At 36.3% G+C, this 27,739-nt stretch overlaps 2 protein-coding genes across 3 annotated transcripts in view; one reads left to right on the top strand and one right to left on the bottom strand.

Moving 5' to 3' along the window:
- EXOC5 (exocyst complex component 5) overlaps positions 1 to 1,038 on the bottom strand; it is a 76,655-nt gene extending 75,617 nt beyond the window's left edge. Inside the window, exon 1 of the mRNA XM_077122544.1 lies at positions 753 to 1,038. Within this exon, the coding sequence (XP_076978659.1) occupies positions 753 to 779 (27 nt within the window). The 5' untranslated portion in view covers positions 780 to 1,038. The remainder of the gene's footprint in view (positions 1 to 752) is intronic.
- AP5M1 (adaptor related protein complex 5 subunit mu 1) lies at positions 1,001 to 27,097 on the top strand. Of its 2 annotated transcripts, XM_077122545.1 has the most exons (9): positions 1,001 to 1,515; positions 4,627 to 5,272; positions 11,574 to 11,801; positions 14,039 to 14,178; positions 14,893 to 14,978; positions 15,074 to 15,192; positions 18,704 to 18,800; positions 21,312 to 21,390; positions 24,620 to 27,097. In XM_077122545.1, the coding sequence occupies exons 1-9, from the start codon at positions 1,442 to 1,444 to the stop codon at positions 24,636 to 24,638; spliced, it is 1,488 nt and encodes a 495-aa protein (XP_076978660.1). In that variant the 5' UTR covers positions 1,001 to 1,441; the 3' UTR covers positions 24,639 to 27,097. The 2 variants fall into 2 exon arrangements, with proteins under 2 accessions (XP_076978660.1, XP_076978661.1); XM_077122546.1 differs by lacking the exon at positions 24,620 to 27,097 and having other exon boundaries at positions 1,004 to 1,515; positions 21,312 to 22,669.
- The last annotated feature ends 642 nt before the right edge of the window (positions 27,098 to 27,739 follow it).

The raw sequence follows: 27,739 nt of genomic DNA, 5'->3' as shown, positions 1-27,739 counted from the left end.
TATATTGGACTTCACCAAATTAAAACGTAAGTTTTAGATACTGAAAACACCTTAGAATGCTGGTTGTCTAACGCCTTAAGAATTCTCTAGCTGGCGGTTACTTGGTTTTATAATACACCTAAATTCCTTAAAGACTAACACATGTTCATTTCCGTTTTTACTGTCTTCAGTCTGAAGAACTAAATATAAAAAGGCCTTTACAGTACTAAAAAAAAAAAAAACTTCCAGCCTTTTCAAACGTTAAGGGTAAACTAGCGGGCATACGAGTGTCACTTTCCACATTTACTAACGGAATAACCACTCAAAAAGAACCCCCGAACAGTCTCCCATCTCAGGTGGCCTCCAGAAAACATGATTCTCCAAGCTGGAGCTCCTGGATTCTCTTTTTCTGTTCTGAGTCAGCCCTTCCCACTACTACTCCCGAGCAGAAAGCTCCCAACGCCCTCACCTCGGAGGGTCTCCTCTTGCTACAGCGAAGAACACCAACCCTCTTCCTTCGGGGCGTCCCCTCCGCGCCCACGTGCCCACGTGCCCACCGCCTTCCCGAAAGCACCCCTCCCCCACCTCACGCTGCGCCCGCACCGACACCGGAGCCGCCACCCCACCCCTACGCTTTCGCACCTTTCTTCCCAGTGTTTCTCCCGGGAAGCCCGGGAAGCCCGCGAACGCCCGCTCCTCTGCCTGCCTGCCCCGCCCGCCTCGGTGTCTGCACCCCCGGGCCTGCCACTCCCTGAGGAGCCACCGGGACCCACCTCGAAGAGCTCGGCCGTCGTAGCCATACCGGCCGGCTGAGAGACTCGCCCCTGCACTGGATGCCGTCCCCTGTTCACATGCTGCGCCTCAGCGGCGCCGTGCACAAGGTACCGCTTGGCTCGCCAGCTCCGGCTCCGGGTCGCCCTTGGCTCCCCCACTCCCTACACAGCCCAGGCGGGGCGGGAGAGCGGCCATGAAGCGAAGTCGCAGACGCCTTGTCAGCTGCCTCCCGGCGCCGCCCGCGCCGCTCCCATTGTCAACGCCGCGTACGCCGGAAGTGGAGCTGCGCGCGCCCGAGAGGCTGTCGGGAGGGGCCGACCAGAGAAGCGAATAGTGGGCGAAGCGGAGAAGAGGCTCGTCGCCTGGGCAAGTGAGGAATCATGATCCTTGTGGGCCACCGTCCCGGAAGTAGACTTTAGAAAAAGGAATTAGTAGGGTGGCTGGCTAAGTAAGTTTCTCAGGAGTCTGCGTGCGGATTCACAGAACTTTTTTATGGCATGGGTCGTCCAGGAGGGGCTCAGAGATTTTACTCACGTCATCTGAAGGAGCTAGCTTTTCTGCTGAGCCCGACCGATAGCTGGGATGAGCTTCAGGGCTGTTGGCAAGAGTCCATGCGGAAAAAGCCGGTCTGCGCTCTTCCTGTGTGGCGACCGTGATTAGAAATGGACTGATCTTTTAGTGGCCCGTCATGGCCCAGCGAGCAGTGTGGCTCATAAGCCACGAACCCGGAACTCCACTTTGTGGCATCGTGAAATTCTCCAGGTAAATGCGAGCCTGAACCCTCTGGAATGATGGATCAGAAATAAAATATCGGTATAATAATATGTAACATTGTTTTGTGACGCAGCGTATCTATATCCCAGCTCGGCCACAACTAGTTCCATGACCTAGGGCATGTCATTTAACCTTCCTTTATTTCATCTATTAAGTGAAGGTTTGTAATAATACTACGTTACGGTGTTACGAGAATTAGATGAGTTGACCCTTGGCACATTTTAAGTAATATATGTGTTTTCCTATTATTATCACTAATGTCTTATAATTAGTTTATCCTGCTTAGAATTGATGTGAAAGTGATGAGAGCATAGGGAAGAAAACTTACGGGGCGCTAACCAACCATGTTTCAAATTTCCCCTTCTTTACAACAATGACATTTTTGACTCAGCTCTGTTTTTAAGAAACATCCATATTACTTGGTGTTCAGAGAGACCAGTGCTGTCCAATAGAATTTTCTGCAGTGGTGAAAATGGGAAATATTCGAAATCTGTGCTGTCTAGTTTTGTAGTGACTAGCCCCATGTAGCTATTGAGTGCTTGAAATGTGGCTAGTGTAACTGAGGGATTCAATTTTAATTTAGGTTTAAATAAATTTAATTTAATTTAAATAAGCTAGCATGTTGCTAGTGGCTACCGTATTTGGACAATTCAGATCTAGATCGTTGCTTTTACCTGCTATGTATGTATACACCCCCCTCTCCTAGTGATAATCTCCCAGGTTACCTCCAACTCTCAGTCATTAGAACAGTACTGCAGTGGACATCCTCCAGCAGATCCTCTTATGACCTGTGTGAAAATTTGATATATGTTGCTAGGCATCCAAACATACCAATCCTGATTTTAAGTAAAAACTGCGAAACAGATCACAAGTTGTTTAGATTGCTTTTAGTCTACACTCTCACCAGTGAACGAGGGTTCCCATATCTCGGTTCTTTTCCTGGTACTTAACATTTCTAGTTTTTGTCCGGGTACTGGGTGCGAAGGATATCTTATTTTCATTTGCATCTCTGCATAGCCATGGTTATTAAACCTTTCCTCTTCTGTGAATTGCCTGTTCATATCCTTTGTCTGTTTCTTTGTGGGAGTTGCTGGTTTTTCCTGTTAGTTTGCAGGAGTTCCTTGTGTATTCTAGCTATTTGTCCCATGTCATATTTAGATATTACTGATATTTTCGAACAGCATATCTTTTCCTCAATGATTTGTGAGGCCATCAATAATGTTTATTATTTCCCCCATATAAGCATTGTTTTGTCTCCGTTCTATTACTTTGTCTGCTCTTGTACCAATACCATACAGTTTTTATTACTATGTCTTTATAGCTTATCTTAAGATCTCAAAGGGGTGAGATTTTTACAGCTTTAAAAGATAAATTCTTTGAAGTCATGCTTGTTTACAGAAAATTCTTCCCACAGTGTTCTGAATAATATTTCAGAAAAAAAATTTATATATGTTTGGGTGGCTTTTCAATATCTTTATGGAGGCACAAAAGAGATTGAAATTTTGTATAATTGAACACATTACTTAACTTTTATAATTCTCGTTTACTAACCTCTCTGGGCTGGTTTTAGGGCAAACGGGTACTGCCTTGTCATATTATCCACCCATGCCAAAGGATAATGCCCATCGATTAAGATTTAAGAAGGCAAGTGATCTTTCCTTTATCTAACTGTCTTTTCCCACAACGAAACTTGGTTTAGATTATGATTTATAGCTTGCTGTCCAGATAGTAATAGCATCAGCTTAAGTCTGGCCTGCGTTAGCATTGTACCCTCTAGTTGTAGAGCCAGGTTTGAGTCCTGTTTTAGAAAAGGCCTAGCATAAATACGGGTGAGTGTTAAATGACAGGGTGAGTCATATAACAGAATATTTATTGAGTACATATTGAGGCATTGTATTAAATCCCAGCTTCATCTTTACATTCAATCATGAGATTTTTATGCTTAAGAAAAATTTTCATTATCCTTTAGATATTTAGGAAAAACTAACTAGAGATTAGTTCCAAGTCCTTAACTATCTTATTCAGACACTCATAGGAAGAATGACATTCACCTGCTAGGTCATTGCTGTAGTACTAGCTAATTCTTCCAACTTCTCAATCCAGAAAATGCATTAGTATGTAAATCGGTGAAGTTCGATAATTATGGATAACTTTTTATTACATTCTTATTTATGTATTTTGAAATTATTAACAAACCTCAATATTTTATTAGTAGTGTTAGTGAAAATAATTGTCTTGGCCAGGTGTGGTAGTAACCCTTGATAACGAGCTGCTAATTTATTGCCACCCCTTCCTTTTACAGATAAGAGAATAGGCTCAAGGAAGGTAAATGATTTACCCAAAGGTTAATAGCTAATAAATGGCTTTCCCCTGGACTTTGGAGTGGAGGGAAAAGGGTATTTTTGAACCAAGAAAATGTAATCTTTCAGATTTATGTAATGACTAAAAACATCTTCTGTTCTGCAGCACCCACTCCTCCTCCCCCAACCCCCAAGAAAAGGATGAATCAGTGACTTATTCAGCCCAGGACATGCAAACCATAAAGGATTATTCAAATTGTATTATTTTTGTTACCTATTAGTAGTTTCCATTATTGCTAAAATGCTCTTACATGTTCTTGTAGGGCTTAACAAGAAGACTCAGGGTATCCGTTATTTACTGTAGGTTGAGTATAATAGAACAATCCTTTTAAAAATTGTAGCATCTCAGTTAGTGAATCCAAAAAACATTTATTTGAGTCCTTAAAAAATAAGAATAATACTATACTAAGATGGTATCAGGGAAAAAAAATGAAATCCTCGTAAATGCCTAAGACGTGTACAGGTATACATTCCTTGCCTACCAAGACAGAATGTGAGCTGCCAAGAGACAATATTTTGAATTAAAACCATGTATTATATGTTTTTAATGTTAAATAAATAAATTGAATTAAGCATTTTCAATGATAGATAGTAATACTTTATTATTTGACAAACCATACCCAGTATGAAACAGATACTATAGTAGGAACTTAACATGTGGTATTTTTTGGTTGTTGGATTTTGTAAGTGTATATGTATTTGTTGTTGTTACTGTAATGTTTCTGTTACTGTAATGCAGACGATATCCAACTGTTGAAAAACGAGCCAAAGTCTTCAATGGAGCAAGTTATGTGCCTATTCCTGAAGATGGACCCTTTCTTAAAGCACTGCTCTTCGAACTTAGATTATTGGATGATGATACGGACTTTGTGGAGAGCCGTGATAGCTGTTCACGTATCAATAAAACATCTGTCTATGGACTCTCAGTAGAAGGTGAAGAACTCTGGCCAGTTGTGGCTTTTCTGAAGAATGGCATAATATATGCTTGTGTTCCACTAGTTGAGCAACCTTTGTCTCCTAGTCCGCCATTAATTAGCATTAGTGGAATCTCACAAGGCTTTGAACTTCTCTTTGGGTTGCAGGATTTTCTTTACTCAGGTCAAAAAAATGAAGCTGAGCTAAATGCAAAATTGAACCAGTTGCCTGACTTGCTTCTACAGGCTTGTCCATTTGGTACTTTGTTAGATGCCAACTTACAGAATACATTGGATAGTATTAATTTTGCATCTGTGTCTCAGCCACAAAAACAGCCAGCTTGGAAAGCTGGAGCATACAAAGGAAAACCACAAATTTCTATTTCTATCACTGAAAAGATAAAATCCATGCAATATGATAAGCGGGATATAGCAGACATGTGGCAGGTCGTTGGAACTGTAACTTGCAAGGTGAGATTTTCTCTTATACTTGCTTTAACATACCATTTAGCATATATTGAGCAAAGCAATATTTACTAACTGTATTTTACATTGTCAGATAACATTTTTGATTTTTATTTTAAGCAGCAGTCATTAGATGCTAGATTCATGTGAAATTTGATAATGTTACTTTTTTGCATTCCTTACCAGTTGTTATCACTGGTTAACTATTGCTGTGTTATGAGTTAGCCCCAGTGATTTAGAGGCTTAATACAACTGTAAGCAATTATTATCCTCTTAGTTTCTGTGGGTCCAAAGTTCAGGACCCACTTAGCTGAGTGGTTCTAGCAGAGTGTCTCATGAAGTCACAGTAAAAATGTCAACTGGAGGTACAGTCACTTAAAGGCTTTACTGGGGCTGAAGGATCCACTTGAAAGATGACTCTTTCCCATGTCTGGCAAGTTAGTGATGCTTATTGGCAGGAGGCCTCTGTTGCTTTCCTTTGGGTTTCTCCACGGGCTGCTTTAGTGTCCTCGCAAGAAATGACTGGCTTCCTTCAGGTTGAGTGATCCAAGAGAGAGAAAGAGACAGAGGGTGCGAGAAAGGGGGAAACAGGCAGAAGCTCTCCTTTTTATTACCTGGACTTGGAGGTCACATAGCATCCCTTCCCTCCTTTCTGTTGATTAGAAAGAAGCAAGTCATAGGTCTAGATCACATTCAGTAGAAGTGGAATTAGACTCCACCTTTTGAAGAGTGCTACGAATTTATGGACATACTGCAAAACCACCACACCAATTTTCCATTATCTCTAGGGATGAATTGATAAATCTCTGACTTGATATCATTTTAGTGGGTTCCTGTTTTATTTAAACAAGTTGATAGATTAACCTAGGGTTCTCTGGTTTAATATTGGAAAATATCAGACATAAGGGTGAGTAGCCATGTATAAATCCTGTGTATAAAAGTGAACTTCAAAGACAGAGAACTAGAATAGTCCTATTAAGCAAATTGGGTCTTTCTTTTTTATTCTTAACTTTAAAGTGATCTAAAAGTTTATGTATCTGTTTTTTGTTTTTAAAGTGATCTAAAAGTTTATGTATCTGTTTTTTGTTTTTAATTTTTTAATTTTTTTTTAAACATGACAGCATACAAACACGAACATTCTTACCATATGATCATTCCATTCTTGGTATATAATCAATAACTCATAATATCACCACATAGTTGTATATTCATCACCATGATCATTTCTTAGAACATTTGCATCAATTCAGAAAAATGAAATAAAAAGAAAAAACTCATGTATCTGTTTTAAACTCGTTTCTATCATGATCAAAAGCACATTCCAGTTACTAATTTAATTGGGAAAAACTATTTTAAGTGGCCCTGAAATTAAAGTATTCAAAAATTGAATCTTTTTTTCTCATAATTTCAGTGAAATAAGAGAATTCAACTTTTCTGTTTTTCTTTCTGTTGCAATAAACCGAGAATATGTTATATATATATAATGTAATACTAGTTAATATCATGGTGTTTAAATGTCTCAGCTCACTGATATGTCGACCCAATTTTACTCCTTATGGAAATTTTAGAATGGCTTCTAGTCTTAGTTCTGATCATCATAATAGAGAACTTTCTTCTTTAAAAAACTCTCTTTTTAAAAAAAATAGGATGGGTGTACCTCTATCCATACACTAAGTGTTTTTTAAAGTTTGTATGTAAATGGTGTAACTGTTGCTAGACATATTTTAAGTACTCAGGAGCTTAAATATTTAGAGCAGTTTTCATGTGAAGCCTATTATAAAGGGAAATAATTATTTTTGTTTATCTTAGTCCTTGTAGAAAACCTGGTGAACTGAAAGGCAGTGAACTGAAGTTCTAGTCCTTGCTTTACTGCTGATTCTCTATATCCTTGGACAACTAATGAAATTTTACAAATATTTTCCCATCTTTAGAATGAGATTAGCTCCTAGGTCCCTTTTCGTTTTATAATTCCTAGTTCTAAAAGTCAGATTTACATACATCAGATTGATTTAAAGGGAAGCACACAGGTTCCTACTAGAATGGATGTCCTCATTCTATAATAAATGATTGATAATCTGGTATTTTAAGTGAATAAATAGTGGTTATTTCATTGGCAGTTTCTACAGTGGCTGCTGTTCCTCTGGTCCCTTTAAGAATGTTAAACTTTTAAAGGATAATTTGATGAGCATAAACAGAATGTTTTTTAATTGTAATAGTATTTGCTATTAATATTTGCTTATTTTATTTTCAGAAGTTTCACAAAACAAAACAAGTTTTTGTTTTCTTGCTATTTCATATATAGAGAGCAGAAGTAGCAGTAGTAAAGGTCAAAACACTAAAATATTTTTAAATTTGGTACTGAGGTTATTTGGCAATTATATTTTCAAATGCGATTGGCATTGTAATTGTTGTTTTGTTTTGTTTTGTTTTACTTTATAGACATATCTTTATTAACATGGTATCCTTGAGAGGCAGATTAAGGTGTAAACATTATTCTCCTTTACAGAAAGAAAAATTGAGGCAGGTTGGCTTATACATAAGACATCTAAAACCAGAATTCATATCTGTTGATACTGTATCCAATGCTTTTTCCACAAGACTATATATAGATATACTGAAGGCAATAATCTCTCCCGCTTTTTTGGACTTTATATGCACTTCCTAAACCATCTCAGATTCTGAGGCATTGCTTTATTTTAGACTGGTGTTTCTTGCGCCTGCCTTCCTGCTTAAGCAACGTAATTGAGATCCTGTCACCTTTTCTTTTTTTAATTGACAAATCTTCACATATATACAGTCCATATATAGTGTGCAGTCAGTGTCTCACAATATCATCACATAGCTGTGTATTCATCACCATAATCATTTTTAGAAAATTTCCATCACAAAAGAAATAAAAAACTCATACACCCCATTCCTCTTACCCATCCCTCTTATTGACCACTAGTATTTCAATCTACCCAATTTATTTTCCCCCTTATCCTCTCTGTTATATATTTATTTTTATCCATAATTTTTTACTCATCTGTGCATACCTTGACTAAAAGGAGCATGAGACACAAGGTTTTCACAGTGACATAAGGTTTTCACAATCACACAGTCACATTGTAAAAACTATATAGTTGGACAGTCGTCTTCAAGAATCAAGGCTACTGAAACACAGCTCAACAGTTCAGGTACTTCCCTCCAGCTACTCCAATATACCATAAACTAAAAAGGGATCTCAATGTAATGCATAAAAATAACCTCCAGAATAACCTCTCGACTCTGTTTGAAATCTCTGAGTCACTGAAACTTTATTTTGTCTTATTTCTCTCTTCCCCCTTGTTCTAGTTTGCTAGCTGCCAGGATACAATATACCAGAACAAGAATGGCTTTTAAAAGGGGGAATTTAATAAGTTGCTAGTTTACAGTTCTAAGGCCGAGAAAATGTCCCAATTAAAGCAAGTCTATAAAAGTGTCCAAATTAAGGCACCAACAAAAGGTTACCTTCACTCAGGAAAGACCAGTGAAATTCAGAGTTTCTTTCTCAACTGGAAAGGTACATGACAAACATGGCAACATCTTCTAGCTTCCTCTCCAGGCCTCTAGCTTCATGAAGCTCCCCCAGGGGTGTTCTTCATCTCCAAAGGTTGCTGCCTGGTGGACTCTGTAGTTCTCTTGTCTCTGCTGCTCTCCCCTCGTTCTAAAGCTTTCTTCAAAATGCTTCCTCTTTTAAAGGATTGTAGTAAAGTAATCAAGACTCATATGGGATGGGTGGAGTCACATCTCCCTCTGTTCAAAAGTTCATACCCACAATTGAGTCACATCTCTGTAGAGAGAACTTTATCAGGTTTCCAACCTGCGTTATTGAATAGGGATTAAGAGAAACGGTTGCTCCCACAAAATCTATTAGGATTAATACATGACTTTCTAGAGCATGTAATCCTTTCAAACCATCACACCCCTTTTGGTCAAGAAGCCTTTCTCATCCCATGATGCTGGGTCCCTGCTCATCCCTGGAGTTTTCTGTCCCACATTGCCAGGAAGATTACACCCCTAGGAGTCATGTCCCATGTAGGTGGGGAGGGTGGTGAGTTCACCTGCCAAGTTAGCTTAGAGAGGCCACATCTAAGAGAACTTAGAGAGGTTCTCTGGGGGTGACTGTTAGCCATAATTATAAGTAGGCTCTGCTTATCTTTTGCAGGAATAAACTTTAGAGGGGCAGACCGCAAGATTGAGGGCTCAGCCTATTGATTTGATTGTCCCCACTGCTTGCAAATAATATCAGGAGCTCTCCAAATGGGGAAATTGAATATTTCCTCCTTTCTCCCCGGTCTCCGAAAAGGACTTTGCAAATACTTCTTTTTTCACTGCCCAAGTTACTCTGGGGCATCACACTAACCTGGCCAAACCAACAAGATCTCACACCCTATTCAAGATTGTGGGTACTTATGGTGTTCAACTAAACTGACCATACAAGTTAAATTAGGTAATGGGCTATCCACAATATAAATTTTGCACCAAATAAACATCTCTCCCTTTGGTGAAAGACTTTTTTATAAGCCACTATTTGTACATGGTACTGTTTATAATGCCTGCCCTCTATGCTTACATTGTATTACAGATACATTAATGAATTCACACATATATTCAACAGTAGATAAAACATTTTTTTTAATGAAGCATTTCATATTAGAGTAAAAACGGTGAGGTCCATAATTAGAAAAACATACCATGCAAGAAATTATTTTTTAAGTATCTCCTATGCCTAGCCATGTAGTAGGTGAATAAAAAATATGAGGAGGAGGATGCCAACTCTTGCTTTCAGAGAACTTACAGCTTCAAGAAGAAAACAAACAGTGGCGCAGACTAATACTTATAGACAGTGGGCAGTTAATGCACAATGCATTCTGTGTATATGATAGTAGAACTAAGCTGCATGTATTTGCATTAAGTATTACACTTGCTGAATTCCACTAAATCTTAAAATTTTGTGAAGTTCTAGCCAAACAAATCATATGGATGAGCTTTATATGGCTCAATCAGCCAATTTAAGTAGATCCTTTAATAGATGAATGTCAAGTTAGAGTTGAGGTACACAGGAGGAACTGTTGATCTCAACCTGGCTGTGCGCACACACACACATAAACACACACATACACTCAACTAAGGTGTATCCGTCTGGTTGGGTCAGAATAAAAGCCACTTCAAGATTTATGGGAGCAAAAGTGTTTATATAGAAATTAGAGCCAACTCAAGCGTGGGAGGAGCTGGTGGAATAAAACTTTCTGATCCTCTGGCTTCAGCCTTCCAGGAATAATCACTAATGGTTTTAGTCTGGAGACTACAGTCAGTAGAGAAGCTGGAGTTCATGGAAAAGTCTAAAAAGCTGCTATGTCTTATCTTTTACAACGGAATTCAAGGAAAGGTCTGCATAGGTCTTGAATCTGACCAACACAACTTGAAGCAGGAGCTCATGGAGAAGTATGTGAAGCTGGCACATCTGGCTTCCATGACCTCCCAAAAAAATGACTTTCCTTTCCCTTCTGTCTTCCAAATCTTATACAAGTAACCCAAACCACATTGGGCAGATGATTCTGGACTTCTCTGCATGGCAGAGGTAGGCTGTAGAAGTGATAATAGAGCACATAAGGCTTCACAAGAAAACATCAGTTGAACTAAAACTCGAAGAATGAAAGAGTTTACAAGGGAGAAAAGACAGCTTAGCTGGTAATAGCACATGCAAAGACATGAAGGTATAAGATATTATGATTTATTAAAGGAAATGTAAGAATCAAATTTGTCCGCACCATAAATTGTGAGATAGAAAATGATTGAAGAGGAAGACAGGAGACAAACAACAAAGGACTTTAAAAGTAGTGTAAACTGGAAGGAAACCATTGAAAGATTTTGAGCATGTATACAATGTAATTAGAATTATGTTTCATTAAGATAGCTCTAGCATCAATGGAAGATGGATTCATTAGAGGAAAATGAAACTAGACACATTTTGAGGGCTATGACAGAAATTGTAAGGTCCTGCACCAAAATGGTTGCAACAGGAATGGAGAGAGATCAGTGGATTTAAAATACTACTTTGAAGGGTTTTAGTGATGAGTCAAGGGTGTAGGAGGGCTCTTCTCTCTGGCTTGAGTATCTGAGAGAGTGATAGAACTTGCTAATCAGAACACCGAAAGCAAGGAGAAAAATAGCTTGCAGGAAATGTTAAGTTGGGGGAAATGACCCTTTGACAGATTTAGAAAAGCCTCATACAGAAGATGTGTGCATCTAAGAACTGAGCAATAACCTTCTGTTTGTGTTGCAGTGTGACTTGGAAGGAATCATGCCAAATGTTACCATCAGCTTGAGTCTCCCCACCAATGGATCTCCACTTCAGGATATTCTTGTTCATCCTTGTGTGACTTCTCTTGACTCTGCCATTCTGACTTCTAGTAGTATTGATACAGTGGATGATTCTGCATTTAGTGGACCTTATAAATTTCCATTCACTCCACCTTTAGAGTCATTCAACTTATGCTACTATACTTCCCAGGTAAGCTACTTTGGAGAAGTTGAGATTTTGCTTTCTTTATACTTTTGAATACTGTGGATAAGCAAGTCACTTATACTTCTGATCCAGACAAGTAAATGAGTTATTTACCAGACAATAATTGATAAATGAAGATCCAATTCTTAGAATAGGTTGCCACTGACCTCTGTTAACTGTTAACAGTATTAAATGGCTTTCTTTTTTTGTTTTTGTTTTGTTTTTTCTTTGAATTCCAAATGTAGTTTATTATCTTACCCTGGAGTGAATAAAGATCTGGGAAGGTTGTAAGAGCAAGAAAAAGAAATTGAGGGTCCAGAAATTTAGATTTTTCTTCCCTACACCCTACATACTTGATGCCTGACTTCTTACCATATCTCCTTAGAAAGAAGTTAATGTGATTTGTAGAGGGATTGTCAGTATTCTTTTAAAAAGAAGTCATTTTCTAATTATTTCATTATAATTTTATTTCTTAGCTTAATACACCATTAAATAAAACCCTGCAAGCTGTCAACATTTACCCAGCAAATCATTGTAACAAATAAGTGGTTTTCTGATTTCAAAGGGAAAGCTTTCAACATCTTACCATTGAGTGTAATGTTTGCTTATGGGTATTTTGAAGTCCCTTTTTAACAAATAAAGAAAAATTTCTTCTATTCCTTAATTAGGAGATTTGATTGTTTTAAATCATTAATGGATGTTGAATTCTACCAAATACTTTCTACGTCTATTGTTCTACACTGGTTCCTTTGTCGTAAATCAATGTCCATATATGTGGAAAAATTATTTGCTCTCACTTATATGTTTGGTTAATATAGTGAATTACATTGACTGATTTTCAAATATTAAAATATCGTTTCTTTTTTGAATAAGATAAGCATAGTCATGGTATATTATCTTTTTTATATATGTCTAGATATTATCTGCTTTTATCTGGCTTATGCCTTTTGCATCTGTGACTCTGGGTTTAATTTTCCTTTCTTGTAATGTTTTTGATAGGTTCGGTATTAAGGTTATGCTTGCAAAATAAAGTGAGTTGGAGAATAAAAAAAAAAGGGTGATTTTCAAGGTTAACGAATTCGTCTTTTTAATATTCTCTGATAAGTCCATGGTCATAGGATAGATCCTGGTATGATTTAGTCATGGTTTTAACCATGAACTTAAAATGCCTCTAATCCCAGGAGGGTGTAGTTTCAAATACATGATGTTTTTAATAGCTGTTTATTACTTATTGAATAACTGCTTTCTGTCAGCTGTTGTTGTCCTAGCACTTTACATGTTTTCTCTCAAATCCTTTTTAACAATTCTTACGTTGTTAAACTTTATTATTCCCATTTTATCAATTAGTGGAATCATAGAGAGTTAAATGATTTGCACAAGGTCAGATAGCTGATACGAAGCAGAGCCTTGATTTGAACTCACATATTCCATATTCCAAATCCCTGCCTCCTTTCTGCTATGCCATTTGTCTCTTGTCCTAGTTGTTAATCAATAGGATGGAAATCCTTTATGCTTGCTTAAGTAAAGGGACTTTATTTTCAGAATGCAACAGGCAATCTCATTGTCATGCAAGGGTAACGAAAAAAGTAGGGCCGGGCCGTACTGAAAAGAGTGCTTTTCTGGTTCTATTCAGAAAAGCACTCTTTACCCAAGGTCCGCATTGTACATTGTCTGCCTCATCTCTGTTTCTCAGTCTCCTTTCAGTTAGCCTTCTCTCCTTGCATGTGGCTCTAGGACCTACCCCTTATAAGTCAAGTCTCTCTGTGTTCCAGAACGATTGGCTTCCCAAGCCTATGGATTGTTTCCCATTCAATCAGGTATTGATGACTAATAGAGTAAAGTACTTCTCATCTAAGGGTTGAGGATCACAGGACTCAAATGTGGCAGCAGGAACTATGGGCAGGGTGGCAGTGATCACTTTGTCTGCTACATATTCTATGCTGTAGGTCTTAGAGAACCTGCAGGGGGCGAAACATGGACGAGCAAGAGTAGAAACAATAACGTATTGGATTCCTTTGTAAGGTACCTTTCTCATCCCTGAGAGCAGAAGGAGATAAGAATCCTTGCTTTTAGAACAAATATAGCTCCACCATTGCTATTCCCAAAACAACTTGGAGTAACCCCTGGTCTTTAAAGACGTCTGTGCATAATCATGGTTATTACTGCAAGGCTTTTTTTCTCAATCACTATTTTAGATCCGTTAATTGAGAACTATGTAAAATTTTATTTATGTTTGTTTGCAGGTCCCTGTCCCACCAATTTTGGGGTTTTATCAGATGAAAGAGGAGGAAGTTCAACTAAAAATAACTGTTAATTTAAAACTTCATGAAAGTGTGAAAAATGGTTTTGAATTCTGTGAAGCTCATATACCTTTTTACAATAGGTAGGAATAACATGATACCATAATTTCTACCTAGCTTAGTACTGCTTTCCCACCCTATAATAAATGATTCACCTTTGTTTTAAGATTTAAATAATTTTACTTCATTCAAATGAATGGCGGTTCTGAACCAAAACATGGCCATAGAAATACTCTCCTTAACTTTGAGGGTTTCTTCATTTTTTTAGTTAAACATGCTAGTAAATAAACCAGTGTCGCTTCTTCAGAGAGTATTTCACTACTAGCTTTATTTTTAGTAATTACTTTGTACTCTACATACAGATCAAGGCCAACTGTCAGTTGGTAAAGTAAGCCAGTTATAAATTACTTGCTCATCAGTTCTACTTTTTTTTCAATTTTTTATTGTATAAATCATCAGTTCTTTTAAATATGTTCTACAGCATAGTTTTTTTTTCAAAATATAAAGTAAATTTTTTATTTTTACATGTCAACCCATATAATTGCATTAATACATTCTGTATCATTTTCTAGTTGTCTTTAGAATTAATGGAATGTATATCATCACCAGAAATGTTAGAGTGGTTTCTGGTGCTTTTGTGTATAATATTTATTACTTGCTCTACTTCATTCTGCAAGCTTGAATCAGATCTACATTTGTGCTATCCTTATATTAGTGACAGCAGCAATATTTGCTGTGCAGCTCTTAAAAATGAGACATTTGTGATCATGTTTTCTTTCTGTTATGTGTTTTTAAAGAGGTCCAATCACGCATTTGGAATACAAAGTTAGTTTTGGCCAACTTGAAGTATTTCGAGAGAAAAGCTTACTGATTTGGATTATTGGTGAGCTAAGTGTTGTTTATTTGGATTTTTTTTATTGCATATGCTCTAGAATTTATTTAATCTAGAGTAGTTAATTGATGTATTTGTATTTTTAGGCCAAAAATTCCCAAAATCAATGGAAATTACTCTTTCTGGAACTGTAACTTTTGGATCTAAGGGCTATGAAAAGCAGCCATTTGACCAGATTTGCATCGGAGGTACGGCATATGTGAAGGTACATATGTTTATATGGCTCACTATATTAGAAACCTTTCCCTTTTAAATTATATATGTCTCGTTTACTTTCAATGATTCTTGGAATTCTGTCCTTGTCTGGGCTAAGATTTTGGAGAGGCAGAGGAGAGGGATTTCTGTGAAGATTTTTAATTTTATTTGCATGGGCAGGCACTGGGAATTGAACCTGGGTCTCAGGCATGGCAGGTGAGAACTCTGCTGCCAATCCACCGTGGCCCACCCTGTGAGATTTTTTTTGTTTGATTTTAACTACTTTCTATTTTGCTTAAAACTTAGAAAATTTCAAAGTAAAACACTGAAGTGTAACCTAAACAACCCAACTTAACCTAATTCTACCCAGCTATTGGTTATCACATTCGAGATTTATATACAAAAAATAGAAGCTGTAGTTCTTGCTCTTAGAGGTTTATCAGTTGTGTATGCCAATAAGTGATCAGTGCTAACTGGTTTTGGTTTCAAGAAAGGAGTAAGCACTTCCAGCTAAAGTAGTTAAGGGAAGCTTTGCCGTGAAGGTGGAGTTTAAGCAAAACTCTGAGGCCTACTCTCTTTCTCTCAACCAAAATGCCAAGCAAACTCTACGTGGGACATGACTCCCAGGGGTGTGGACCTTCCTGGCAAGATGGGACAGAAATCCTAGAATGAGCTGAGACTCAGAATCAAGGGATTGAGAAAAACGTCTCAACCAAAAGGAGGAAGAGAGGAATGAGACAAAATAAAGTGTCAGTGACTGAGAGATTTCAAACAGAATCGAGAAGTTAAACTGGAGGTTGTTCTTATGCGTTATATAGATACCACCTTTGTAGTTAAGGTGTAACGGAGAGGCTGGAGGAAGCGCCTGATAATGTAGAGCTGTGTTCCAGTAGCCATGTTTCTTGAAGATGATTGTATAATGATATAGCTGTCGCAGTGTGACTGTGTGATTTTGAAAACCTTGTGTCTGATGCTCCTTTTATCTACCTTATCAACAGATGAATAAAACATATGGATTAAAAATAAATAATAGGGGGAAACAAATGTTAGGGTAGATTTAGTAGATTGAAATGCTGGTGATTGGTGAGGGGGAAGAACAGGGGGTATTTTATGTACGAATTTTCTCTTTTTTCTTTTTATTTGTTTTTCTGGATTGGTGCAAATGTTCTGAGAGGGGATTGTGGTAATGAATATACAGCTATGTGAGTTATTGATTATATACCAAGAAGGAATGATCATATGGTAAGAATGTTCATGTTTGTATGTTGTTATTTTTTTAAAAAAAATTTAAAACAAATTTTGAAGCCTAGATTAGAATGAATATGAAGCTTTGAAAATTGAATAACATTTATGTAGCAAAGAAATGAGTGAATTGAAGGAGCAAAGAGAAGGATAAATAAGAAATGCTTAAGAACCAGTGCTGGAAACAGTTGCACCTCGAGGGGCTGGATAAGTAATTTTTATCTGGATTGTATAGGTTTGAGTCTGACTTTTATTCCTTTGGCAGGAAATATTATATCTGGAGGAACAGGAAAGTGGTCTTTCACAAAATGTACCTTATAAAGTTCAATCTAGAATTGATGTAGGAAAGATGAGTGAAAAAACTAGAGACAAAGCAACCACTTTATAGCTGTTCAGTATTCCAGGGGAAAGGTAGTAAGTTGTTTTGCTGAGCAAGTATAGTGTCAACAGGGAAAAAAAGGGAGGGGAAGAAGAAGGGACTGCTATAAGAGCCATGATAAAGGTAAAGTCTTGGTCACTGATTAATTAGAGAGATAAAAAATAGCTATAAATCAAAGATGATGTTAGTTAAAGAAATATGTAACTTACATCAGATTTGAAGCTTTGAGAGGGCAAGGACCATGTGAGTCTAATCCTTCGTTTTATCCCCAATACCTAGTGTAGTGCCTAGTATATAAGTGTTTGTTGACGGGATGAATATACTTATAAGAAAGTTCTGATATAGAGAAAGGTCAGAAGGAGTGAGCTGAATATTATATAGGTTGCTTGTGATGGTAACATATCCCAGTTTCCAGTAGGTAGCTAAAAATACTAAAGCTTAATTCTTGTGAGAGCTGAGCTGGGTATAAGGATTTAGGAGTTATTCATAGAGAAGAAACAGTTGAGTCAGTGGAAATGAATAAAATCAGAAAAAGATAAGAGAAAATAGGCAGATTCAGAAAACCAGTTAGGTAAATTGAAGGGATGCTCGGAAAGATAGCAGAAAAATCTAAATAGTATGATATAGAAATCAAAGAAGAGAGATGGGTGAAATCTATACTTAAAAGCAATTAGAAGAGGTGGTAGTAAAATCAGAAATATTCTAGTGATACTCATTTCTTCTATCTTGGACTAAACTATGTCCACATGCTGTCTTTCAAGGATATTCATGAATAAAATCCTACTTCTAGATAATTTTCAGAAAAAAATGTAAGATGTTATCACTTTATGTGTCCTTCAAAGGTAGGTATTATGACTTTTCTGTTCATTTTCAGCATCTAACCAGTTAGAATCTCATTGGAAGCATTTAATATATAAATGAATGAACTAAATGATTTTATTTGTTATGTGAAAATCAAAACCTGGCATAACTTCTAACATCCAGAATTATACCAAAAAAGCAAGCAAAAGAGCTCTATACTATCAGAGATAAATTGAGTTGCAACAAAAGAAAATTGCTGAGAACATCCAAAAATTTCATCCTATGCATACAATTAGTAAGTTTGGCAGTCAAAAGGAGAAAGTTACGGGATGGGAAAATTTTCAGGGACGGGAGATAAAAGGAAAAAAGTGCAGAAAAGATATTGGGATACTGTAAAGTCAGGAGTCTTCAGCAGCAGACAATAGAGAACAGAGATGAGAAGAGCCACACAAAAGGAAACTGAAGTTCTATAACACAAAAGACTTTTCATAGCCTGTCCCCTGAATATCACTGTGATTCAGAGGGGCACCAGTGCTGTGCCTTCAGAGAAGGAGCTGGTGGCCCGCTCTATTAGAGCACAGTGTAGTAATTGGTGTTGATAGTGAGGACTCTACATGATCAGTTAAATCCAAGAACTTTGGTTTAAACTGTAGGAAGGTTTTATAAGTGAAGAGAGAGGTCATTTCTAAGCTTAGTTTATAAAGTTAAACTTCAGTTTTTTTAAAAATTAAGTTAAGTAGAGCAGCTCGTTCCCCCAAACACCAGATAAGCTGGTATTAATATTTTAATAACTGCAGTCTTGTGTTTTCCTCGAAGGTGTATTACCCTACCTTGCATTGTGGATTAGAGTTCATATTGTGAAGTGCCTTGCCATGTGTTAAGCACTTCATAATGGCAGCCTTCAAAGAAGTGGCCCTAATGCAAAGGGGAAAAGTGTGTGTTTGTGTGTCTGTATGTGTGTGTGTATAAACACTCAAGTTTAATATTTGTGATTTTTATTTTACGATCTATGTAAGATAAATACCCTAAAAAAAAAAAAGTGACTATCGTTTTTACAACGTAGTCACCTTAATTTAGTACATTTCTCTTATTTTTCCAGCTTCATTTTAGGATCTCAGATTACACACTCACAGGGTGTTATGCGGATCAGCATTCAGTTCAAGTTTTTGCATCAGGAAAACCAAAAATAAGTACACGTAAGTTGAACAGATTCAAGCTAACTTGACAGAATTAAACTGTTATTATACAATTATTACTTAAGGTAAAAATTAAAATGTAACAAAACTTAAGAGATCAGAGAATAATCCAAATATACAAAAATTCTGGCCTCATCTCACCCTACGTAACAGTTTAGGTAGTTTACATTGCCTTCTCCCTTCTCCTGATGAGTAAAAATCAGGATATAGGTGGTATCCTGACTTAGTATAAGGTTGGATTTGTTTTGCTCTTAGTTATAATAAATATACTCTTTAGATGTGATTCACAGGGGCTTTGGTGTCAGACAGACAAGGGCTTGAGTGTAGCTCAGACAGTTTATCTTTGGGTAAATTAGTAAACTTTTCAAAGTTTTACTTTCCAAATCTGTAAAATGGAAATAAATATTAAATAAATAAGTACCATTTACCTCAGAATTGTTATGAGGTTGTAAATAAGATAGTATTAACCAAGCACTTAGCATGACAGTTGGCATATATTAAGGATTCAAAAAAGTTAGAAATGATTGTTATTAAAATTTTAAATACTTTTAGCAAATATAGTCATCAAGCATTTAATGAGCACTTTTTCCTTTCTACTTAGAATTAGGGCCATAGATACGTCTTATGCCTTCAATTAATTTATTGGCTGTAAAGCAAAGGCATATACTGTATATAAAAGCATAGAAAAAAATTTATAAATGAATTCAAAATTGTTTAATTCAGTTCAAGTCATTGCTAAAGTGGCATTAGAAGAGTAGCTAGAGTCAGTTTAGAGTTAGTTAAACTTAAGCAGAAATTTTGCCTCCTATGATAAGAGGTATTCCCTATTATATTTACATAAGTATTTCTTAAATTAAAGATTAGGGTCCTTTAAACAGGAGGAATAAGACAGTACTCTTCTGGAAAGCTTCATGAGAATTACAGAGTTCAAAACCAAGAACTCTAAACAGTTACTTGAGAATGGCAATAATGAATTCTATGTAATACAATCAGAGTACACTGATATTCATTATCTCCCTAGACTTTTTTTGTTTTACATCATTTTTTTAACAAATGCATTTGTATGAAAAAGTATTTGTAATGCATTTGTATTTTTGTGAAGGCATAATATAGTATGTCAGTTTAGACAAACCAGTGACAAGAGTCACTGAATACAAATAGACCAATAATTTAGATTGTATCTATGGGAAATATGTTGCCTCTTTAGATCATACCTGAAATACTTTAAGTATTTAATTAATGTTAACTAAACGTATTGAAGCAAATTTCAGAAAGCATAATATAGGATGGGGGATTTCAGTAATATACCTGTTTCTTAATACAAAATATATTGAATGAAAGAGGTTATTTTAAATGGATCATTATGACCTGTTTTTTATTTCTTTCCCCTGTTAGTTTCAGAATGTAACTGCCAGTGTGTACAACTATGTGAAATCTTTTTTTTTGCCATTATCGTGACAATTAACTCTTTATTTACAATATACAACTTAGTTCTCAAAATTGTTTAGTAATAGTAATAGTGATGCTGATTTTAATAAAAAAGCTAACATTTATTGCTTCCTATGTGCCAGACACAGTTCTAAGTGTTTTATATGTATTAACTCATTTATCCTCACAGCACCCTATGTACATGTTGTTATCACCTCTATTAACAGATGAGCAAACTGAAGAAACAGATTAAAGAACTTGGTTAGGTTCACACAACTAATAAATGGGGGAACTGGGAATCAAACCCAAACAAACAGCTCTGGAGCCTGCCCCTAACCAATGTGCTCTATTGCTTCTCAATGTTTCTAGGTTTTCAAAACTTTAAAAAAAAAAATAGGTAATATATTCTGTAGTCTTTTTGTTATGAAGAAGAAAGGTAGAAAAGGCTGAATTTGTTAGTTATAGTGTAGAAAAATAAGTATATACGTGTGTCTAACTCCAAATGAGCATTAACATTCCATTTTACGTATCAGAAAACTGAAGTTCACAGAGATTGTCTTTTGTCTAAAAGCTGTTAAAACAAAGAGCCTAAATTTGATCAGAACTATAAGAAATCAGTAAAGCAACCTATTAGAATGTTGCTGGGAACAGTTGGGTGTTTACTTATATGTCTGTGGCACTTTGAATGGATAACGAATTGCACGACCAGAACCAGAACCCTGGTGAAAAGGTTACAGAAGGAAACCAATAAAACATTTTAAATGGATTTGCAATCAGGGTAATGGTCCACAAGAAACAGAATATAGGAAAAATGTGAGAAAAAAAGTTCTTTAGCATAAATGAAACGTATTTGCATTTCACTATTTCGTACAATCTCAGAGATGTATTAGTTGAATATGTAATGAACCCATATTTTTTAAATAGTAAAAAATGTATAATAATCCGTGATACAGTAGAACTAAAATGAATACTTTGAGGTATTGCCTTGGAATGATGGAGTTTGCACAATTTAAAAAAAACATGGGTTTGATCTCACCAAATTTTTATTAACTTAATAATCTTTTGAAATTTTGTTTTTTTTAGATCGGAAACTAATTTCTTCTGATTATTACATCTGGAATTCTAAAGCCCCTGCTCCAGTGGCATATGGATCATTATTACTGTAATTTTCTCATGTTTAAATGAGAAACATTTATATAATTGTAGCATAGCTTAAATGTAATCATCGTTTATTTTTAATGTGTATGGTTATAACCAGCCTGAGTGAAAAAGCATCAATTTAAATATTTAGAATTCTCTTATTTAATGTTCTTAGTCTGGTATAGTTGGAAAGAGCATTTTAAATAGAATGTCTCAGTTTTGTTACCTTTTGATTTTACTTGGATATGATTCTGAGCACAAAATAATGACTCTCCTTGGGTTTGTGCTATTACTAGTCCTGGCCACTAGTCATTCTGTCACCCATGTGCTTTCTACCCCTGTAGCAGACATTGCTAATCAATCTCAGCCTTCTTTCTCCTCTGAGCCTTCTTGGAAAAGGGCTCAGGTTCTTTTTTAGTGCAGAGCTCCAAGCAACCACTACCAATAGATTGTAGCTGGCATGCAAGATTTAAAAAAAAACAAACCTATTTTCTCTTTCAAACCTAAGTTACTAAACTCCTAGGGCAATGCATTGTCATAGAATAGCAAAGACCACACTAGAAACAATTATAAATCTCTTGAAAAAGCAGCCAGTGGAGAAAAAGGAAAATTGTTTAACTATTAACCTTCTCCTAATCTGATCTATCCTATTGACTAATAAAGAATCTACATTGTTTGGTTGAGGTGTTTATCTCTGTTCTAGAGTAATTTTTTAAGCGCTTATTAATATGTCACAATAACACTTTTTTGGGGGGTGTCAGTTCCTTGCTCCTCAGCGAGGAATTTATTTGATGTTCCTAAGAGCCTCAGAGATACTATGGTAAGAGACAAGGTCAGGTGCGATGGCACTTGCAGAAAGAGTCATTTGGTGAGTCAACCAACTCAACTCCTCCAGCACCGAGGCAGCTTTCTCCTTGGAGGGATGGGACAGTGCTCTCTACTACATGCTCTGCCCCTCGGGGTGAAAGAGTTACTCCTTCAGTGTGGTGGGGATGGAGGTAGAGGCAGGCTCCCCTCCAAAGCACAGGATGTTCAGTGAGCCACTGCAGGGCCTGCCTGGGTCAGGAGTGCCGAGGCCCAGCCTCCTACAGCAGGCCTCCTTGGAGTTCTCCAACCTAATCGCATACTCCAGCCCAGCGTTGTCCCCGAGGGAGGACCACTTAAGGGACCCACCGGACCCAGAGTCCTAAACTTTCAGTATTTGTTGGGTCTCTGCACCCAGGAGCTCCTTGAACAGCCTCAGTACCCATAATGGAACTCGCACCCACACCCCCTGGGATTTCTTCTCTTATTTCCACTCTTGGGTCAGCTCATAGAGCTCGGGTCCTCCCCAGCATCTGAAACCTGACGGGCTTTCCATCTGGAGTTGTTTGATGGTCTGCAGCGCTCACATTCTGGGCCACTTTCCTAAGTGGGTTCAGCGTGCATAGCAAGTAGTAACTGTGTGCCTGGTTCTCTGCTGCATCTCGTGTAGCCACTCCAGGCTACTTCCGAGGAAATCCACATCTCCCAGTCCTTGCTGAGCAGCGTGGACAAGAAGCCTCTGCTCCCCTCTAAAGGACTCCCGCTGAGTGGCACTCGCCATGGGCCAGTGTTTTATGTTCTTACAGTTAACTCCACTCTCCCCCTTTCACTTGAGCAGTCCTGTGGATTTTCTGTTACTGGCAACCCCTGAGGGCCCAACTAATGTACTGCAGGCTGCTTATCTAGCTGGGGTGGGGAGTGAGGGTACAGGTAATATGCCACAGTAACATTTTGCTTAGGATGTTAGCAAGCATATTAAGAAGGGTGGGGAGAGGAGTATAGTGTTTTGAGATCACTTAATGTCTGCAGCCAAATTTTAAAAAGCTGATTATCGCATATTGATTTTTCCATGTTCTATTATATTAAAATTCATTTGTGAATGAATTCATGTAAAAATTCAAAAGGCATTCTGTAGGTAAAGTGTAGCATATGCTCTCATTTCAGTCTCATGCAGCACGTTTTCTCATTAACATTCTGTTGGCTTCTTCAGAAACTATCTGGTCATACTCTGTTCTCTAAATATCGTTGCAATTACACGTCACATTTTTTTTTACAGTAGTTCATTGTCAAGTTGGACTTTTAAGTGACTATTCAAAAAAATGAAATCTCAAGAGCCTCAAAACTTACTTCACATGAAGGTTCTTTTTATACGACCTAAAGTAAGAGTGTTATAAAAAATATGCATTACAAATTATTATTCAATACAGTAATATCTTGGTTTCTGTTATTTAATGAGTCTTCTAAGGAAGACTTTAGAAAAATCTGGGAGGAGAGCTATGATGGTTTGAGGGATATTACGTATAAATTTGAAATTTTAGATAATGATTTTTTTTTTTTTTTTTTTTTAACATGGGCAGGCACCGGGAATCGAACCCGGGTCCTCTGGCATGGCAGGCAAGCATTCTTGCCGCTGAGCCACCGTGCTGCCCAGATAATGATTTTTTAAATGAAGGTCAATCCTAGTCGTTAAAAATTCTTACTTTCTGCCAAGCATTTTCATGGCATAATGTTCCATGTTCAAAATTATCCCAAGTAACAAAGAAAATAGAAGAATTTCCTAATTAGAACTTCAACTTGTTCTAATGTAATCATAGATAATTAGTAATAACAACTTTCATTTTGAAAGAAGAAAAAAACATTCCCCATAAATTATTTCAGTCCTCTTAAACTTGAAAAAATCTTAAAGTTTCACTTTTGTTAGCATTAATAGAGCCATTTGGAAATCTTGATTATATAAATGTTTACGTATACAAAGATAGGAAAAGGCATTTATCTACTGAGTAGGCAGAAATTCAATATAATAACCCTCTAGGCAAAACTTACTTTATTAACAATTGGAAAACCTAGTAGATCTTTGGTTTGATGTTTCTAGAAGCTGAAGAAAATCTAGGGAGTACTGGAAAAGTATAGGACTATAAGGAACCTGATGCCATCTGTTGCCATTCCATTCTAAGCATAACGCTACACAACTAAAACCAACTCATGTTTTCGTCCCATTGAAATCAGCTGAGCACGCAGCGATGCTTTTGATTTTGTCTAGAAACCTGTCACTTCAGGATAATTTCTGAAGACAAAGTCTGTTTCCCGTTTGGTAGGTGACCTGTTTAATGTTTTCCCTGTGTCTGGGAACTCCTTAGTGTAATTAGCGACCTTTGAACTCCACAACTAATCCTGAGCTATTTTGTATTCCTTACTCATCTTTAAGGCTGGACCTTTCTTTTCTTTAGAGTCCGCTGCCACAATTAAAGAAGAAACAGCTGCATTTCAAAGGGATTCCGATTCCAGAAGCTTAATCGTGATTGGCATGTTCTTATTCTAAGCTATAAGACACTCTAAGAGAGTCCTTTCTTGGGTTAAAACTTCAATCATTTTCTAAAAAATTATCTCACTATGGATTTTATTCATTTTCTTTGATAACTATTCTTTGCATTTTTTAACTTGAAAAATGGTTTGCATTTGCAGTGAATATGAACAACCACTTCTGGTGAAAGATTTGGATGGTGTCAGACCTACTCTAGATGCAAAATTGCTAAATTTCCTTTTTAGTAACAATATATGATTATGAAATTTTATGTCTACCATATTGGTAATTATTTTTCAGGAAGCCCAAAAGTTAAAGTGTCAAATTTCTGAAAATGAACTCAAGAAGGTCCATGATTATAATAAATCCCTTAAAATATTTCTCTTCATTTTTTACTAAATAATATTTTTAAAACTAGCAATATATTAGTAGACTAATGCCCTTACAATGGTGGCGTTTTTACCTTTTAATTAAGTGATTTAAATGTCGAGTTTGAACAGTTAGCCTTGTCAGAAATTCTTAAGAGGATTATTTGTTTTTAAGAGTTTTTTTATTAAACATTTGTCCCATAAAATAATTTAATCTTTTCAATTAAGCTTGATATCACACCCACTCAGTATCTCTAATGAGTTAGAATAGCTGTTGTTTTATACAACGTATGACTTAATCTCTTTCGAAGCAGACATTTTATATAAAATAACAACTGCTAATACTTTTCTGGTTTTTGTTATAATATTTCAGAATATTTTATAGACATTCATAGGCTCCTACAATATCCCTGGGTAGGTAGAATTATCATCCAGAAGAGCCTCTGTAGAGACTGCTGCCACAGAAGAAAAGTTGTTTCTAAGACAAAGGTCAAAAAAGGGATGTTAATAAACATCCCTCAGGTTTAAGGGACTTTTTTAGGATTACATCTTAAATTCCAACAAATCAGATTTAGGAGTTAGTGAAAGTGAAATTGATCCATCCCTCATCCAAACTTTGCAATACTTTCCTGTTCTGACATCATTTAGATAGTTAGCTGTATTATCAGATTAGAAACCATTGTACCAGGCTGCTGAAAGGAAAAGGAGGCAAAAAGCTAAACATGGGATGAATTCTGAACCTTTTTAACCTGGCTGAAGTACGTTGGTCCCTGTTATGCAAATACCTTCAATCCTCTGCTAAGTTCAGTGGAAATAATTTTCCTTGAATGACAGTTTTATTCAGCAAGGATTCAGTTGGTGATTAATCCCCCTTTGATCTAGGGTTTTTCACTTAACTACCAGTTACCTCGTTCTAACAAAGTGCAGCTGAGATTAGGGAGATCGCTAGAATACTACCAGGGTGTGCGTTTATTCTCTATAACCTTTTAAAGCAAGGGCCAAGAATGCAATTTATTTTCAGTATTTGAAGATGTAAAGTCCTGTCTGCTAAGTTAGAAAGTCAGTTGAATACCAAATAAACTTTATTTTTTATGTAATAGAATAAGCATTTCTTTTGCTTCGCCTGAGAATGATTTTAGGAAACAGTCCTCCAAGAAAGAAAAATCAAAAACTACGTTATGAGTGCAGCTCCCAGTTGTGTTTCATGTATTAGGTGTATACTTACTGGCCTTGAGATAACCCAAAAATCGTACATGCGGGTGGCCACAACTTAGGCGGAGAAAATGCTCCTTTTATTAAACTGCATGATTTCTCCATTTCCCCCATTAAAAAATGTCATGCTATGTGATAAAGAAATCTCATTGGGGAAAAATGCACAATTATCCGTGTCTATTTTAATTTCAATGCCTTATTTGTTGACTTTGTCCTTGCTTGAAGAAAAAAGCTTATATTCTCATTATAAGAGTAATTTCATTCATTTTCAGAATGAATTTTTTTAATGAAGAAATTATACCTTTTCCAAAATACTTGAAAGTAATTATTTTAAATTATCAAAATAACCATTTTTTCTATTTTTTCTGCCTTTCCTCATTAATCTGGATACCTATTCTCCCGTAATTTTAAATTTTGAAATATTTTATGGAATACTGTATTTTGAGAAAACGTGTCAATAGATTTGTTTTATACTGGATTTCTCGAGGAATTTGTCTGAAACTTTTATCAATACCAGTGTCAATATTTATCTTGTAAGATTTCAAATTAGGGGATTTATTCTTCGAATATTTTTCAAGACCTTTAAAAAAATAATAATTCAGTGTTATTTGTAACTAAATTTTTTTTGAAACATTTTTATTAATGATTCCTTTTTTATTATAGACAGTGTTTAGACAAAACATTTTTAAATGCTTCATAATTTAGTCTCGAAGCAATTTGCGATAGGTATTTAGATATTTTTCTTATACTTTTTTTGGCTCAAACTTTTCATCTAATTTATAAGTTGAAACAGTTCTCAAAGAAGTAGATTTCTAACTTATATTGGTATCAATAACCAGCCCCCCCCCCAGTTTCAATTTAATAAACAGACAGTATATAAATATCTTTTGATAGCAGCTTACTTAACCACAAAAAAATTGAGGGTCAGAAAAAATATAACAGAGGTTAGGATCCTATAGCTATGTTGTTTAATAATTAACTGCTCCATACAGCAAATATTGAATTAATAAAATGTTGCAGTATATTTTAAAATAGATGACCAAAGGGTATATTTTTATAAAACATGAATATACATATCATATGTTTGTGTAATGTATTTAATATGATAGTGTGTCTCATTTTGTGGGTTTCTCTGAGAAATTTCAGAATCATCAGAGGAAAAAGGATATTTTAAAGTTAAATATTCTCCAAAAACAGTTAATTAATCCATAATGAAAAGATTCAGCAAAATGAATGTTGCCCAGTAACTCATGAAATTAGTCTTAGAATGGTTAAAACTACTAAGCTAAAGCCTTTTCAACTAGCTTCTAATTTTTCTCACCAACTGTTTTACGAATGTGATAAGCCTGGAGCAGTGCAATGCTGTATATTTGTGTTATCAGTACCTGCCTTGTAAGCAAGTTACTTTGAGGTCCAGGTTTCTTTCTAGAAAGCCCTGGCTAATCTGTGTAATTGTTTGCAGTGTG

Source organism: Tamandua tetradactyla, chromosome 12, assembly GCF_023851605.1.
Source record: "Tamandua tetradactyla isolate mTamTet1 chromosome 12, mTamTet1.pri, whole genome shotgun sequence".
Taxonomy (NCBI): Eukaryota; Metazoa; Chordata; class Mammalia; order Pilosa; family Myrmecophagidae; genus Tamandua; species Tamandua tetradactyla.
The sequence above is the reverse complement of the archived record's forward strand: the minus strand, read 5'-3'. Positions and strand labels throughout refer to the sequence as shown.

Coding starts and splice junctions, on each gene's coding strand:
- AP5M1 (XM_077122545.1), top strand. CDS start 1,442: ATGGCCCAGCGAGCAGTGTGGCTCATAAGCCACGAACCCGGAACTCCA. Junction 1,516..4,626: donor GGCATCGTGAAATTCTCCAG/GTAAATGCGAGC, acceptor ACTGTAATGCAG/ACGATATCCAACTGTTGAAA. Junction 5,273..11,573: donor TTGGAACTGTAACTTGCAAG/GTGAGATTTTCT, acceptor TTTGTGTTGCAG/TGTGACTTGGAAGGAATCAT.